The sequence below is a fragment of the Cetorhinus maximus genome, chromosome 23 (genome assembly GCF_964194155.1).
Source record: "Cetorhinus maximus chromosome 23, sCetMax3.hap1.1, whole genome shotgun sequence".
NCBI lineage: Eukaryota > Metazoa > Chordata > Chondrichthyes > Lamniformes > Cetorhinidae > Cetorhinus > Cetorhinus maximus.
Genome location: NC_135901.1, coordinates 6126033 through 6138993, shown reverse-complemented (window position 1 = coordinate 6138993; position 12961 = coordinate 6126033). Strand labels below are relative to the sequence as shown.

The following is a 12961-nucleotide window of genomic DNA, read 5'->3' as shown; positions in this document are numbered from 1 at the left end:
GCAACAGAGTTGATAAGGTGCTAATAAAAGCATATGGGTTCCTTGAGTTTAGAAATGGAGGCACAGAATATAAAAGCAATGTGATTGTACCAGAACTTGCATGACTGTTCTTTCAGAGAGCCAGCACAGTCACAATGGGCCAAATGGCCATCTTCTGTGCTCTAATTTAATGGCAACACAAGCCTTTTCTTCTCCTTAATCCACTCTTTGACAGACATAATGCCTCGAAGCAGTGAATATACTGAGAAATATACGCAATTATCCTGATTCCCGTTTGGTTAGAGATGTGACCTCTGTCCTTGTCTCACTTTACAGATTGTGATGGAAAGCTGAAATCTTTATAGATCTCTAGTCAGGCACACTGTGCTAGATGATTCAGCAAAGCTGTCCCAGAAACGAGATGGTGCCTGAAAAAAATGCCATATGCCAATCTGTCCACCATCAAGTTAGAATTTGAGGCAATAAGCGATCACTGTTTTAAAAAAAACCGTTCACAGGATGTGGGCTTCGTTGGCTGGGCCAGCATTTATTGTCCATCCCTAATCGCCCCTTGAGAAGGTGGTGTTGAGCTGCCTTCTTGAACCGCTGCAGTCCATGTGGTGTAGGTACACCCACGGTGCTGTTAGGGAGGGAGTTCCAGGATTTTGACCCAGCGACAGTGAAGGAACGGCGATATATTTCCAAGTCCGGATTTCCACCTTGGCTGGAGAGGCAGAACGGGGGCGGGGGCGGGGGCGGGGTCGGGGGGGTGGGGGGTGGGGGGGTGGGGGGGGGGGTGTCGGGGGGGGGGGGTGTGGGTGGTGGGTGGTGGGTGGGTGGGTGGTAGGGTGGTGGGTGGGCGGGCCGGCGCAGCCTCAGGATAAAGGGTTGGTAATTTTGGACTGAGATGAGGAGAAACTTCTTCGCTCAGAGCATTGTGAACCTTTGGAATTCCCTGCCTTAAAAAATTGTGGATGCTCAGACGTTGAGTACATTCAAGACTGAGATTGATATGTTTTTGGATATTAAGGGATATGGGGATATGTCAGGCGAGGAAGTGGAGTGAGGTAGAAGATCAGCTACGATCTTATTGAATGGCGGAGCAGGCCCTTCTGCTCCATGATGACCCCTTCTTGCCTAATAATCTATTGTCTGACTGATTAAACTTCGCCATTCAGTATAACCTTAGCAGTGCACTCAGCTAAATTGTACAGTGACACACTAAACTCAGGAGCATCTTGGGGGATGAACAATTTGAACCATTTCCTTAAGTAACATTCGTGAATCATTAAGTGCCCGGCAATGACAATTGCCAACAAGAGAGAATCTAAACATCTCCCCTTGATGTTCAATGACATTACCATCACTGAAACCCCCACTGTCAACACCCTGGGAGGATACCATGGCCAGAAACTGAACTGGACGAGCCATATAAAATACTACCGCTACAAGAGCTACAGACTGGGAATTCTGAGGTGAGTAACTCACCTCCTGACTTCCCAAAGCCTGTCCACCATCTACAAGGCACAAGTCAGGAGTGTGATGGAATACTCTTCACTTGCCTATATGAGTGTAGCTCCCACAACACACAAGAAGCTCGACACAATCCAGTACAAAGCAGCCCGCTTAATTGGCACCACATCCACAAACATTCACTCCCTCCACCACCGACGCACAATGGCAGCAGTGTGCCCCATCTACAAGATACACTGCAGCAACTCACCAAGGATCCTTTGACAGTACGTCCAAAACCTGCAACCTGCATCGCCATGAAGGACAAGGGCAGCAGATAAATGGGAACACCACCACCTGGAAGTTCTCCTCCACGTCACATACTATCCTGACTTGGAAGTATATCGCCATTCCTTCACTATCGCTGGAACTCCCTCCCTAACAGCACTGTGGGTGTACCTACAACACAGGGACTGCAGCTGTTCAAGAAGGCAGCTCACCACCACCTTCTCAAGGGGCAATTAGGAATGGGCAATAAATGAAAGAATGAAAAAACAATTTTACAACAGGACAAACTATCTTTAAGTTTTAAAAAAAAGTTTTAAATTTTAACCATACCAATTCCTAGCCCTGTGTAAGCATGTCTAGAGGATGGGGGTATGAAATGTCATACATTGATAGAGACAACTAGAAGATGGCCAGTAATCATTGATCATCCCAATAATTTCTTAGTTCCACAGGAAGGTGTGTTGCATGGAGCACATCAAAGGTAACAAGCAATTCAGTTGAAGAGAATTAGCTGCTAAATGCCAACTGGAGAAGACAGGGCCTCAGTTTAATGTGTCATCCGAATGTCATCCCTCCGACAGTGCAGCATTCCCTCAGGACTCATCCTCTGACAGTGCAGCACTCCCTCAATACTGACCCTCCGTCAGTGCTGCGCTCCCTCAGTACTGACCCTCCGACAGGGCATCGCTCCCTCAGTACTGACCCTCCGACAGGGCAGCACTCCCTCAGTACTGACCCTCCGACAGGGCAGCACTCCCTCAGTACTGACCCTCCGACAGGGCAGCACTCCCTCAGTACTGACCCTCCGACAGGGCAGCACTCCCTCAGTACTGACCCTCCGACAGGGCAGCACTCCCTCAGTACTGACCCTCCGACAGGGCAGCACTCCCTCAGTACTGACCCTCCGACAGGGCAGCACTCCCTCAGTACTGACCCTCCGACAGGGCAGCACTCCCTCAGTACTGACCCTCCGACAGGGCAGCACTCCCTCAGTACTGACCCTCCGACAGGGCAGCACTCCCTCAGTACTGACCCTCCGACAGGGCAGCACTCCCTCAGTACTGACCCTCCGACAGGGCAGCACTCCCTCAGTACTGACGCTCCGACAGGGCAGCGCTCCCTCAGTACTGACGCTCCGACAGGGCAGCGCTCCCTCAGTACTGACCCTCCAACAGTGCAGCACTCCCTCTGTACTTACCCTCTGACAGTGCTGCACTCGCTCAGTACTGACCCTCCGACAGTACTGCGCTCCCTCAATACTGACCCTGCAACAGTGCAGCATTCCCTCAGTACTCATCCTCTCACTGTGCAGCACTCCCTCAGTACTGACCCTCCGTCAGTGCAGCGCTCCCTCAATACTGACCCTCCGACAGGGCAGCACTCCCTCAGTACTGACGCTCCGACAGGGCAGCGCTCCCTCAGTACTGACCCTCCAACAGTGCAGCACTCCCTCTGTACTTACCCTCTGACAGTGCTGCACTCGCTCAGTACTGACCCTCCGACAGTACTGCGCTCCCTCAATACTGACCCTCCAACAGTGCAGCATTCCCTCAATACTCATCCTCTCACTGTGCAGCACTCCCTCAGTACTGACCCTCCGTCAGTGCAGCGCTCCCTCAATACTGACCCTCCGACAGGGCAGCACTCCCTCAGTACTGACGCTCCGACAGGGCAGCGCTCCCTCAGTACTGACCCTCCAACAGTGCAGCACTCCCTCTGTACTTACCCTCTGACAGTGCTGCACTCGCTCAGTACTGACCCTCCGACAGTACTGCGCTCCCTCAATACTGACCCTCCAACAGTGCAGCATTCCCTCAGTACTCATCCTCTCACTGTGCAGCACTCCCTCAGTACTGACCCTCCGTCAGTGCAGCGCTCCCTCAATACTGACCCTCCAACAGTGCAGCATTCCCTCAGTACTCATCCTCTCACTGTGCAGCACTCCCTCAGTACTGACCGTCCAACAGTGCAGCACTCTCTCAGCATTGATCCTCCGACAGTGCAGCACTCCCTCAGTACTGACCCTCCGACAGGGCAGCGCTGCCTCAGTACTCAACCTCCCCACCCCTAACAGTGCAGCACACCGTCAGTACATCTTGCCTTCAGTGCTAACCCTCTAAGAGGCAGTACTCCCTCTGTACTGATCCCCGCTCCAACACTGCAGCACTCTCTCAGTACTGACCCTCCGACAATGCAGCGATCCTCAATTCTGACCCTCTGACAGTACAGCGCTCCTCAGTACTGACCCTCTGACAGTGCAGATCATCCTCAGTGCTGACTCTCTGACAGTGCAGATCATCCTCAGTACTGACCCTCTGACAGAGCAGCACTCTCTCAGTACTGGCCCTCTGACAGGGCAGCACACTCTCAGTACTGGCACTGAGGAGTATGAGACTTGATGTTGTGCTCATGTCTTTGGAATGGGACTACAAATCTACAACCTTTTGATTCGGGGGCGAGATTACTACCCCTTGCACCCTGACTACTATTTAACTGTCGTGTCCCATGGGGGTGGCCATTTTACTTCACCATTATCATGTCTAAGTGGATGCAACATTTCACAGCTGGTTTCTGAGTCAAGTTAGTCACTTTGGATGCCCCTTTGCTTCCATTAACCAATAATTGGCTCAATCAGATGGTGGAGATGTTACATAATAAATATTCTGAGAGGCGACAATGAGTCAATGGAAACTGGGCTGCACCTTTTACAAATTGACATAGGTGCTTCAGTTAAATAGTCAGAAGAGATCAATTAGCATTATATAAAAGCTGTGGGAGCATTTGGCAGAGCTGTGTGATTGGATGGTTAGTGGAGGATATTCAGCCAGGTAAGTGGATGATATTCAGCCAGGTAAGTGGATGATGGGCCTTCAGTTGAAGACAAACAGGAAATGTTGGGAGCAATCAGCAGGCTGCGCACTATCTGTGGGGAGAAAAGCAAGTAGAGTTAATGTTTCAGGCTGAGGACCTCTTATCAGAACTGAGTAAAGATAGAAATGGAATAGATTTTCAGCAAGTGGAGATGATTGCTTTCAAAATTGAAATTGATTGAAGGATGGGAGGTTTTGTGGTGTTAAGGAAATTAGTTTTGGGATAAGTAAAGAAGCAAAATGTGTCTATAGGTGTGAATGGCAGAAATTTTAAGAGCAGCTGTTGTCTGAATGCTTAAAAAAAAGTAAAAATGAAACTGGCAAAGGAAACAAAATGGGGGCAGAGATTAGACTGAAATTGTTAAACTTTGAAGGCTATAGGTAGTGTCTGATTCGAGAGATGAAGTACTGTTCCTTGGGCTTCACTGGAATAGTGGAGCAGGCTGAGGACAGAGGTTGGAGTGATGAAGTGCTGTTCCTTGGGCTTCACTGGAATAGTGGAGCAGGCTGAGGACAGAGGTTGGAGTGATGAAGTGCTGTTCCTTGGGCTTCACTGGAATAGTGGAGCAGGCTGAGGACAGAGGTTGGAGTGATGAAGTGCTGTTCCTTGGGCTTCACTGGAATAGTGGAGCAGGCTGAGGACAGAGGTTGGAGTGAGAGTAAGGTAGAGAATTAAAATGGCTGGTAACAGTTTTTGTGAACTATTGAGGAAAAAACCCATTGTTCCCCTCATCTTTGTCATAGCACTACTATCCGTTTTTAGCATGCTTGTTACTTCTGTGGTGAGTGAGGAACCTAAAAGCTCTTGAAGCAACGTTCCCTTTGCGTTTTTGGAAATTTGAATTGCTGAGCAGCTCCTTGTCTGTCCTTCCACTAAACAAAATAGGGTGGCTCTGAATGTTTCCAGTGAGCTCAGAGACTTTTCCAAAACCATTAAAGATTCTTCGTAAATGATTCATGGAATAACATGTCCAAGAGGAAGAAGGCTATTTGTGTTGGTTTATTTGAAAGAGCTACCTTTTTGTCCTGTAATTGTGACTGGTAGTGCAGAGTCGATCCTCCTTTAATATGACTAATGTTCGTTGGAGCTGTTGGCCTCCAGCCTAAACCAGAAAACTGATTCGAAATTGAGATAGAAATGGTTTGTGGGAGAGGGAAAGTGAATGTTTGGTGTCTGTAATTAATTTCCAGTCCCTTTTTAACACGATGTAATCTCTCAGTTGAATAATGCTGTCTTGGTGGAGATATATGTTAAATCTAAATGTGCTAAGCACTGCAGTGATAGATTGATCAGGCCATTGAGCAGCTTTGCACAATTAATTTGATTTGAAATGCTATTGATTTTCCTGACAAATAACGATGCTCATTAATTTGAGTTGCTAGTCTAGAGTTCTGACTGAGTTGTAATGTTACATTATTTTACAGTGAAAAATCTGACTTTGTTCTAAATTGGATATTCTGGCTTGTTTTTTTTGAGAATCACCCAATCATGTTCCCTAGTACTTAGCTTTTAGATGCTGACTGGGGTCTTTAAACATATGAATGTGATTATAATAGGTTTCCATTTATGGGGGAGACCAGATCTAGGGATCATCAATATAAGATTGTGACTAATAAATCCAGTGGGGAATTCAAGAGGAACTTCTTTACCCAGAGAGTGGAGGAGAATGTGGAACTCGCTTCCACAAGGAGTAGTTGAGGTATTTAGTGTAGATGTATTTATCCATCTTTCCCCTTTAAATACATTAGGGAAATGGGAATAGAGGTATACTGAGTTAGATGGGAGGAGGCTTCACTGGAGCATTACCACTGGTGTGGGCAGGAGGGGTTGTATGAGGTTTCCCTATGTTCCAAAGAAAATATTGATTGATATATTCTCTATGATATATATTCTAGATTCTCAATGATAACTGGGATAAAGGACTGTAGCTATAAGGATAGGCTGGGACTCTCTTGGAGAAAATAAGGCTGAGAACAGACTAGATAAGAGAGATTCAAGATCCTGAGGGGTATGGACAGGGTAAATAGTGAGAAACTGTTCCCACTCAAGAGAACATCAAGAACTAGAGGGCACAAATTCAAAATAATTGAGGGAAAAGGAGTAAATGTGGTGAGGAAAATGTGTTCACCCAGAGGGTGGTTGGAGTCTGGAACGAACTTCCTGAAAGGGTGGTGGAGGCAGGTTCAACTGAGCTATTCAAAGGGAAATTGGATTGCTCCCTGATAAGCGTGCGAGGTTACAGGGATAAGGCAGAGGAGTGGGACTATGCAGAATGCTCTTTCAGAGAGCCAGTGCAGACACAACGGGCCAAGTGTTGTCCTCTTGCACTGTAAAGATACTTTTGGCATTGTATCATAGTATTTCTTGGATTGATGTGCAAATCAAAAGGTTGAATTTGAGTGGATTGTTTAGTTCTATGCTGTCAGAATTGACTTCCCCTGGTCAGTGACCCTGATAGCTTGCTTGAGATCTTTTGAAGCAATGATTTACCCGCGCACTAACATAGACAACTGGTCATAGAGGGCCCTGTGCCTTGCGGTTGTCCTCTCTACATCCGAGTAGAAATGGGTTTGGTTGACTTCTTGCATATGGGACTTGCCTCCATTAGATGTAATTAATCCTGCATTTATTTACACTGCCGTCCAGCTGAATGCTCGACCATCACCGTTGACCATCTGCAGGCTGAACAGTTTCTGCATTTGTACAGCACGGGGAGGCCGTTCAGCCCACCCTGCATGTACTGACTCTTATCTGATTAGTTCCGCTCTTGTGGTGTTCCCTGTAGCCTTAACGTTACAGAAATAGGAATATTCGTTTTAGAATCTGTTGCTGCCATCATTTCACAAGCGTTTTTTTAAAAAAAAAGTTCCTTGTGTTGCTACGGTTTTTTCAGCAATCCCCCGTTTAAAATCTAACTCTGCTGCCATTGAACGGTTTGTGTTTTTTTTTTAAGAACTTCAATGTCCTCTTAAGCTTCTCCATTCTCAAGAGAGCAATCCCAGCTTCTCCACGTTGTACCTGTAAGAGGAAAAGCTGATACTGATTATACCAAGGACTATGAACACAGATTTTAGTTAAGAGACGGGGTGTGTAGGGCGGGGGGGGGGAGGAAGAGGAAGAGGAAGAGGAAGAGGAAGAGGAAGAGGAAGAGGAAGAGGAAGAGGAAGAGGAAGAGGAAGAGGAAGAGGAAGAGGAAGAGGAAGAGGAAGAGGAAGAGGATTTTTATTTTTTAACACCGCGAGGGGCGGTGGAAGTGGGGGGATGAATGATTTCAAAAGTGGTGGCATTTTTTTCCCCAAGCCTCCGTTTTGATGTGATCCAATTTTTATTAACCACTCCACAGCAAACTCGAGGGTAGAATCGGAGGAGTTTATTTTACACGTACAAAGCAGGGTTTGCCACACCACACACCCCCACCCACTTTTACATTCATACAAAAGAGGGATAAAGGAAGAAGTACAGGGCAAAGACCACAGAAAATAGGAATTATTTCACTGGAGTCCAGAATCAAAGGTCCAATGATGCATTCCTTTCAGAGTCGGCAGGTTGAAGACTAATCCTGGATAATTCAATTTTCCAGTGCGCAGAACTTCTATGATGAGATTAATTAGCTTTGTAGGCACTGGTGCAGTAAGTTCCAGTAGAAACAGTGTAGATGGGGACTAGGGCCATTTAAACTTGGACAGAGTCCTGGTTCTGCTGCCACTTCTTCTATGGAAGATAGCAATCTGCTTCGCAGCTCCACAAGGCAGGGTAACTGGTTCTCCCAGCTAGGGTGGTGAGGGAATCATGTGATATGACTCCCACTTCTCCACTTTGGTTCGGACAAAGGATTTATTTATATTCCTTAGTCTGGATTCTTGATGGTTAATGTTTCAACCATTAATCATTTCCAAGAGGTTTTGGGGTCCTTTTGAACTATTAGACTGGTCTTCTCTGTTGGCCAGGCCTTGGCCTTAGAAATGTAATTGGTCTTTGTACAATTCCCTTGGATTTGATCTTTGCAGTCACAACAATCATTGGCATCTCTTCAGAGATAACGAAGTGGCAGCTGTTCTGAGTGCCAGGAAGTTACTTTTTGAGTCGGCCAGCAATAGCTCCAGTCATTTGTAAGCCTTCATCCAGGTTTTTTCAAACATGTAATTTAGCCATTTAAGTTTCATAAAAATAGTGAGATCTTGGCTACAGGACAGCAGAATTTGCAGGACTACAGGGGAATGGCACTAGCTGAATTGCTCAGTTGACAGATCGAATGGCCTCCTTGTGTGACAAATCTTGTTGTTGTATCTAGCAGACTAGCACGCAAGAGATTAAAATCAGGCCTCCATCTATACAAAGTGATCTGTCTGTTTCCTCAAGGCCTGAGAAAAAGGTGACTTCCCTCAGTTGGCATTGAGTTCATTTATTGATTCATTCATGGGGCGTGGGTGTCAGAATTAACCGCATGTAGGCCAGACCAGATAAGGACAGCAGCAGATTTCCTTCCCGAAAGGGCATTAGTGAACCAGATGGGTTCGTGGCCATCACTAAATTTTTAGTACCAGATTTTTATGGCGTTCTAATTCCACCATCTGCCATGACAGGATTTGAACCCGGGCCCATACAGCATTGCCCTGTGTCTCTGGATTACTAGTGCCATCCATTACGTGGCACCTCCACTCCCTCTCTCCTCCCACGTGTGTTGTTTGTGGGTCTAAGAAACGGAAGGAGGACTCTTGGAGCTCATCGGTGTGTTCATTATTTGTTCTATGCTGTAGATTAGATTCTAACTCTGGTTTATTTTTCTCTCAGTTTACGAGCATGGATTTGGAAATTGCGGGGATTATAGGAAGATTTTCAGATGCCATGAGCCGTGGCGGGATATCCAAAGTGACATCTTTGGTGAAAGCTGAGAGGAGCAGATTGGAAAGCGTGACGGTTCATGTGGCGGTCACCGGGACCCCGAGAGTGGGGAAGTCTGCTTTCATTAATTCAGTCATGGGTTACAAGGATGGCGAAGATGGCGCGGCACCCACCGGCCCCGCCCAACAGGTGACAAAGCCGGCGCCTTACAGCCGGCCGGGGAACCCCAGCTCCGTGTTTTGGGAGCTGCCCAGCGTTCGGGGACCCGGCTTCTCGTCGGGCCACTACCTGAAGACGGTGGAGGTCGACAAGTACGTAGGCTTCTTCATCCTGTCGTCGACGTGGTTCACGTGGGAGGTCGCAGCCCTTGCCAGCGAGCTCAGGCGGATTGGCAAGCAGTTCTACTTCATCCGCACCAAGATTGACTTGGGCCCTCCTGGCTACAGGGAGAAGAAGTTCGTTGAGGACGTCCTGAATGTTTTCACCGTCGACTACTTTGCAAACCTGGACATTGAATACGCGATTGCTCACTTCTTCTGTGTCTCCTCCCACCAGGTTGACAGGTTCGACTTTCTGGAGTGCGTCCAGGCTCTGCAGAGAAATTCCTCTCCTCCACTCCAGAAACACGCCCTGCTGCTCTCCCTGCACTACTTGGCCAACAAGATGAAGCTGAAGGACTCCCTGAGGGAGTTCATTCCGGTGTCGGCGATCTACAGCTGCCTCATCAACCCCATCCCGGTCGAGCAGCTGCCTTACCAGGCCAATGTCCACTTTCTGTACAACGAGATCCGGCTTTACCGCGTCCTGTTAGAGCTGGACTACCCAGCCTTGAGCAAAAGGGCCAAGCTGATTCGCCGGCCGACCTTTGTCCTCTCGGATGAGATCCAGACCACGATGGCGAGAATGCTGACGGAAAAGGGCGTCTCGGTGGAGCTGCTGAAGTGGACGAAGATAAACGTGTCAGTCCCGCACAGCTACGTGAAGTGGATTCCCTTCCTCGAGACCCTGCCTGGAGGGAAGCTGTCTGGGGCTTCCACCATCCGCTTGTTGGATACCATGCTGCAGAAGTTTACGGACGATGCCTACCGTGTTCAGAGGAAAATGGAGGATGTACTGAAGGGTGAATAACACTGTTTGAGGCCTAACAATCTAATGGTGTTTGGTACACATGAAGGGAGAGGAAACCTCAACTTCAGTATCAAAGGCCAACGTTGGTATCCTCTGGTGGGTGACGCGGCTTAATTCCCTATTCTTCTCCTCCATAGTCTGCAATGTAACCTTGTTGCAGAGGCATTCCATGCTCTGCCAGTCCAAAAGATTGTTAATGCACAATGCCTTCTATTCAGATACAAAACATAGCCGTTTCATCGCAAGACCTTCACCTGTCACAACTAACTAAATGAGATTGGCTTGCAGATGAAATTCTACTTGGCAGTCCACATGGGCATGGGCCAAAATTGAAGGCTAGGCACTACAAGACTCGTATTTCACTGCAGCTGGTAGCTGCCATGCTAGGTGGGTGTGAGGTTTTGCCTAAGCACATTACTGCAACCCTCCAGCTGTTGTCAATGCAACATATTGACTGACCCTCTTTGTCTGAATGAGCAACATACAAAAGAAAACACATCTGGGTTAAGTTTAAGCTGTATTGTACATCCAAGTGTTGATGCAATATTGGGGATCATTTCTTCTATCCTTCCCATGTTAAAAGTAGCAATAGCTCTTGTAGATGTTGTAATAGTGAACACCATCATTTAACAGCCAATGACCGTCTCTGGAAGCCCTAGTGTAGATTGAATTGCTGACTCTCCACTTTTAAAGATGATGGGCGTGATATTTTTGACTTAAACCTGAGTCCAGTGTGGTTGTCGAGCAACACTTCAATTTTTAAAAAAAATTGAACCTTTGTTTCAAGCACATAAACACTAATTGAGGCCAATATTTTGGCAGAATGGCTGACTATTGACGGCACTGCTTTGTTTTCCTCTCCTCCCAACAGGAGGAGGTAGTAGAAACTTGTCACTGCAGGGGGAGTTGGTGGGTGAAAGGCCAGGATTCAATAAGGAAATGCCAAATGTGTGCAAAAGAAATGAAAGATGTGATTTCTGAGCAATGCAAGTAAACTCACTTTTTTTGCTGAAAATGTAAACAAAGCTGTTTCTTGTACAGATTACAGCTGAGTGAGTCTCATTTTATTTCACGAAAGGAATGCTATTGGGAGTGTCAAAATTCGCACAACTTAACGTTTCAGTCTATTTCCAATTGATAACTGAACTCACTACGGTTATTTGAGGAACTTCAGAATTTAAATAAAATTATTAATGTGTACGGTGACTGTTATCTGACTTTTCAAAGTAGCTTTAGTGAAGGGATTAACTGCAGTTAAATTTTTTTTTAAAAAAATGAATTTATAAAAAAAAAAGCTTCAACATTTTGTTAACTGCTGCATGAAACCTGTTTGTCATCCACTTTTTTTCATTTTCCTGTTGAAGAATTTCCTGTAAATACTGATTTCATAAATGCAGGTTTGTATGTGGGTCATCAAAGACTTTTGTGTTCGAGCTGTCTGTCACTCGTGAGGAATTGATTTATTAAAATGAATAACTTATGCAATTTATCCTGGAGTCAGCTACCTTGGAATTTGTTTCTCTATGCTAACTGTGTAGTTATGTTTCTGTAAAACTGGATTAGGTATACACACGTTCCCAAACCCTGGATAACTTTAAAAGCAATTTTTGTTTAGATTTGCAGCATAGTGAAGCTATTTGGCCCATGTCTGTGCCAACTGGGATTGGTCCCTAGCCTTGTGGGTTACAGCATGACACGCAGATTTCCAAGTGCACTTTTTGGGGAAGTGGTGGTGTAGTGGTATTGTCACCAGGCTGGTATTCCAGAGACCCAGGGTAATGTTCCGGGACCTAGGTCCAAATCCCAATGGTGAAATTTGAATTCAATTTGCAAAAAAAAAAGTAGACCCCATGTCTGACCATTTTTCTTGTTGTAAAGTCCCATCTGGTTCACTGACCTTCAGATGTCCTTGTCCTTATCTGGCCTACATGTGACTCCAGATCCACAGCAATGTGGTTGACTCTTAATGTCTGAACAAGGTCAATTAAGGATGGGCAATAAATGCTGACCAAGCCAGCGATGTCCACTTCCAATAAATGTGTATAAAGTTGCTGCCTGTACCCATCACATATGAATTTCTAAAAATTCATTCATGGGATGTGGGCTATGCTGGCTGGGCCAGCATTTATTACCCATCCTTAGTCGCCCTTGAGGGTGGTAGTGAGCTGCCTTGAACAGCTGCAGTACCTGTGGTACAGATACATCCACAGTGCTGTTAGGGAGGGAGTTCCAGGAGTTTGATCCAATGACAGTGAAGGAATGGCTGATATATTTCCAACTCGGGATGGTGAGTGACAATGATGGCAACTTCCAGGTGGTGGTGTTCCCATGTGTCTGCTGCCCTTGTCCTTCTAGATGGTGGTAGTTGTGGGTTTGGAAGGTGCTTTGAAGGGGATTTGGT

General features: G+C 46.6%; 2 protein-coding genes across 2 annotated transcripts in view; one reads left to right on the top strand and one right to left on the bottom strand.

Annotated features, from left to right (window-relative positions):
• LOC144698213 (uncharacterized) overlaps positions 1–12961 on the bottom strand; it is a 352133-nt gene that overhangs the window by 223624 nt on the left and 115548 nt on the right. The gene's annotated exons all lie outside the window — the stretch shown is intronic.
• LOC144697741 (interferon-inducible GTPase 5-like) lies at positions 9391–10560 on the top strand. Its single transcript, XM_078569749.1, has one exon. The coding sequence runs from the start codon at positions 9391–9393 to the stop codon at positions 10558–10560; it is 1170 nt and encodes a 389-aa protein (XP_078425875.1).

What these genes read in the sequence shown, in the direction of transcription:
- LOC144697741 (XM_078569749.1), top strand. Translation starts at nt 9,391, where the DNA reads ATGGATTTGGAAATTGCGGGGATTATAGGAAGATTTTCAGATGCCATG.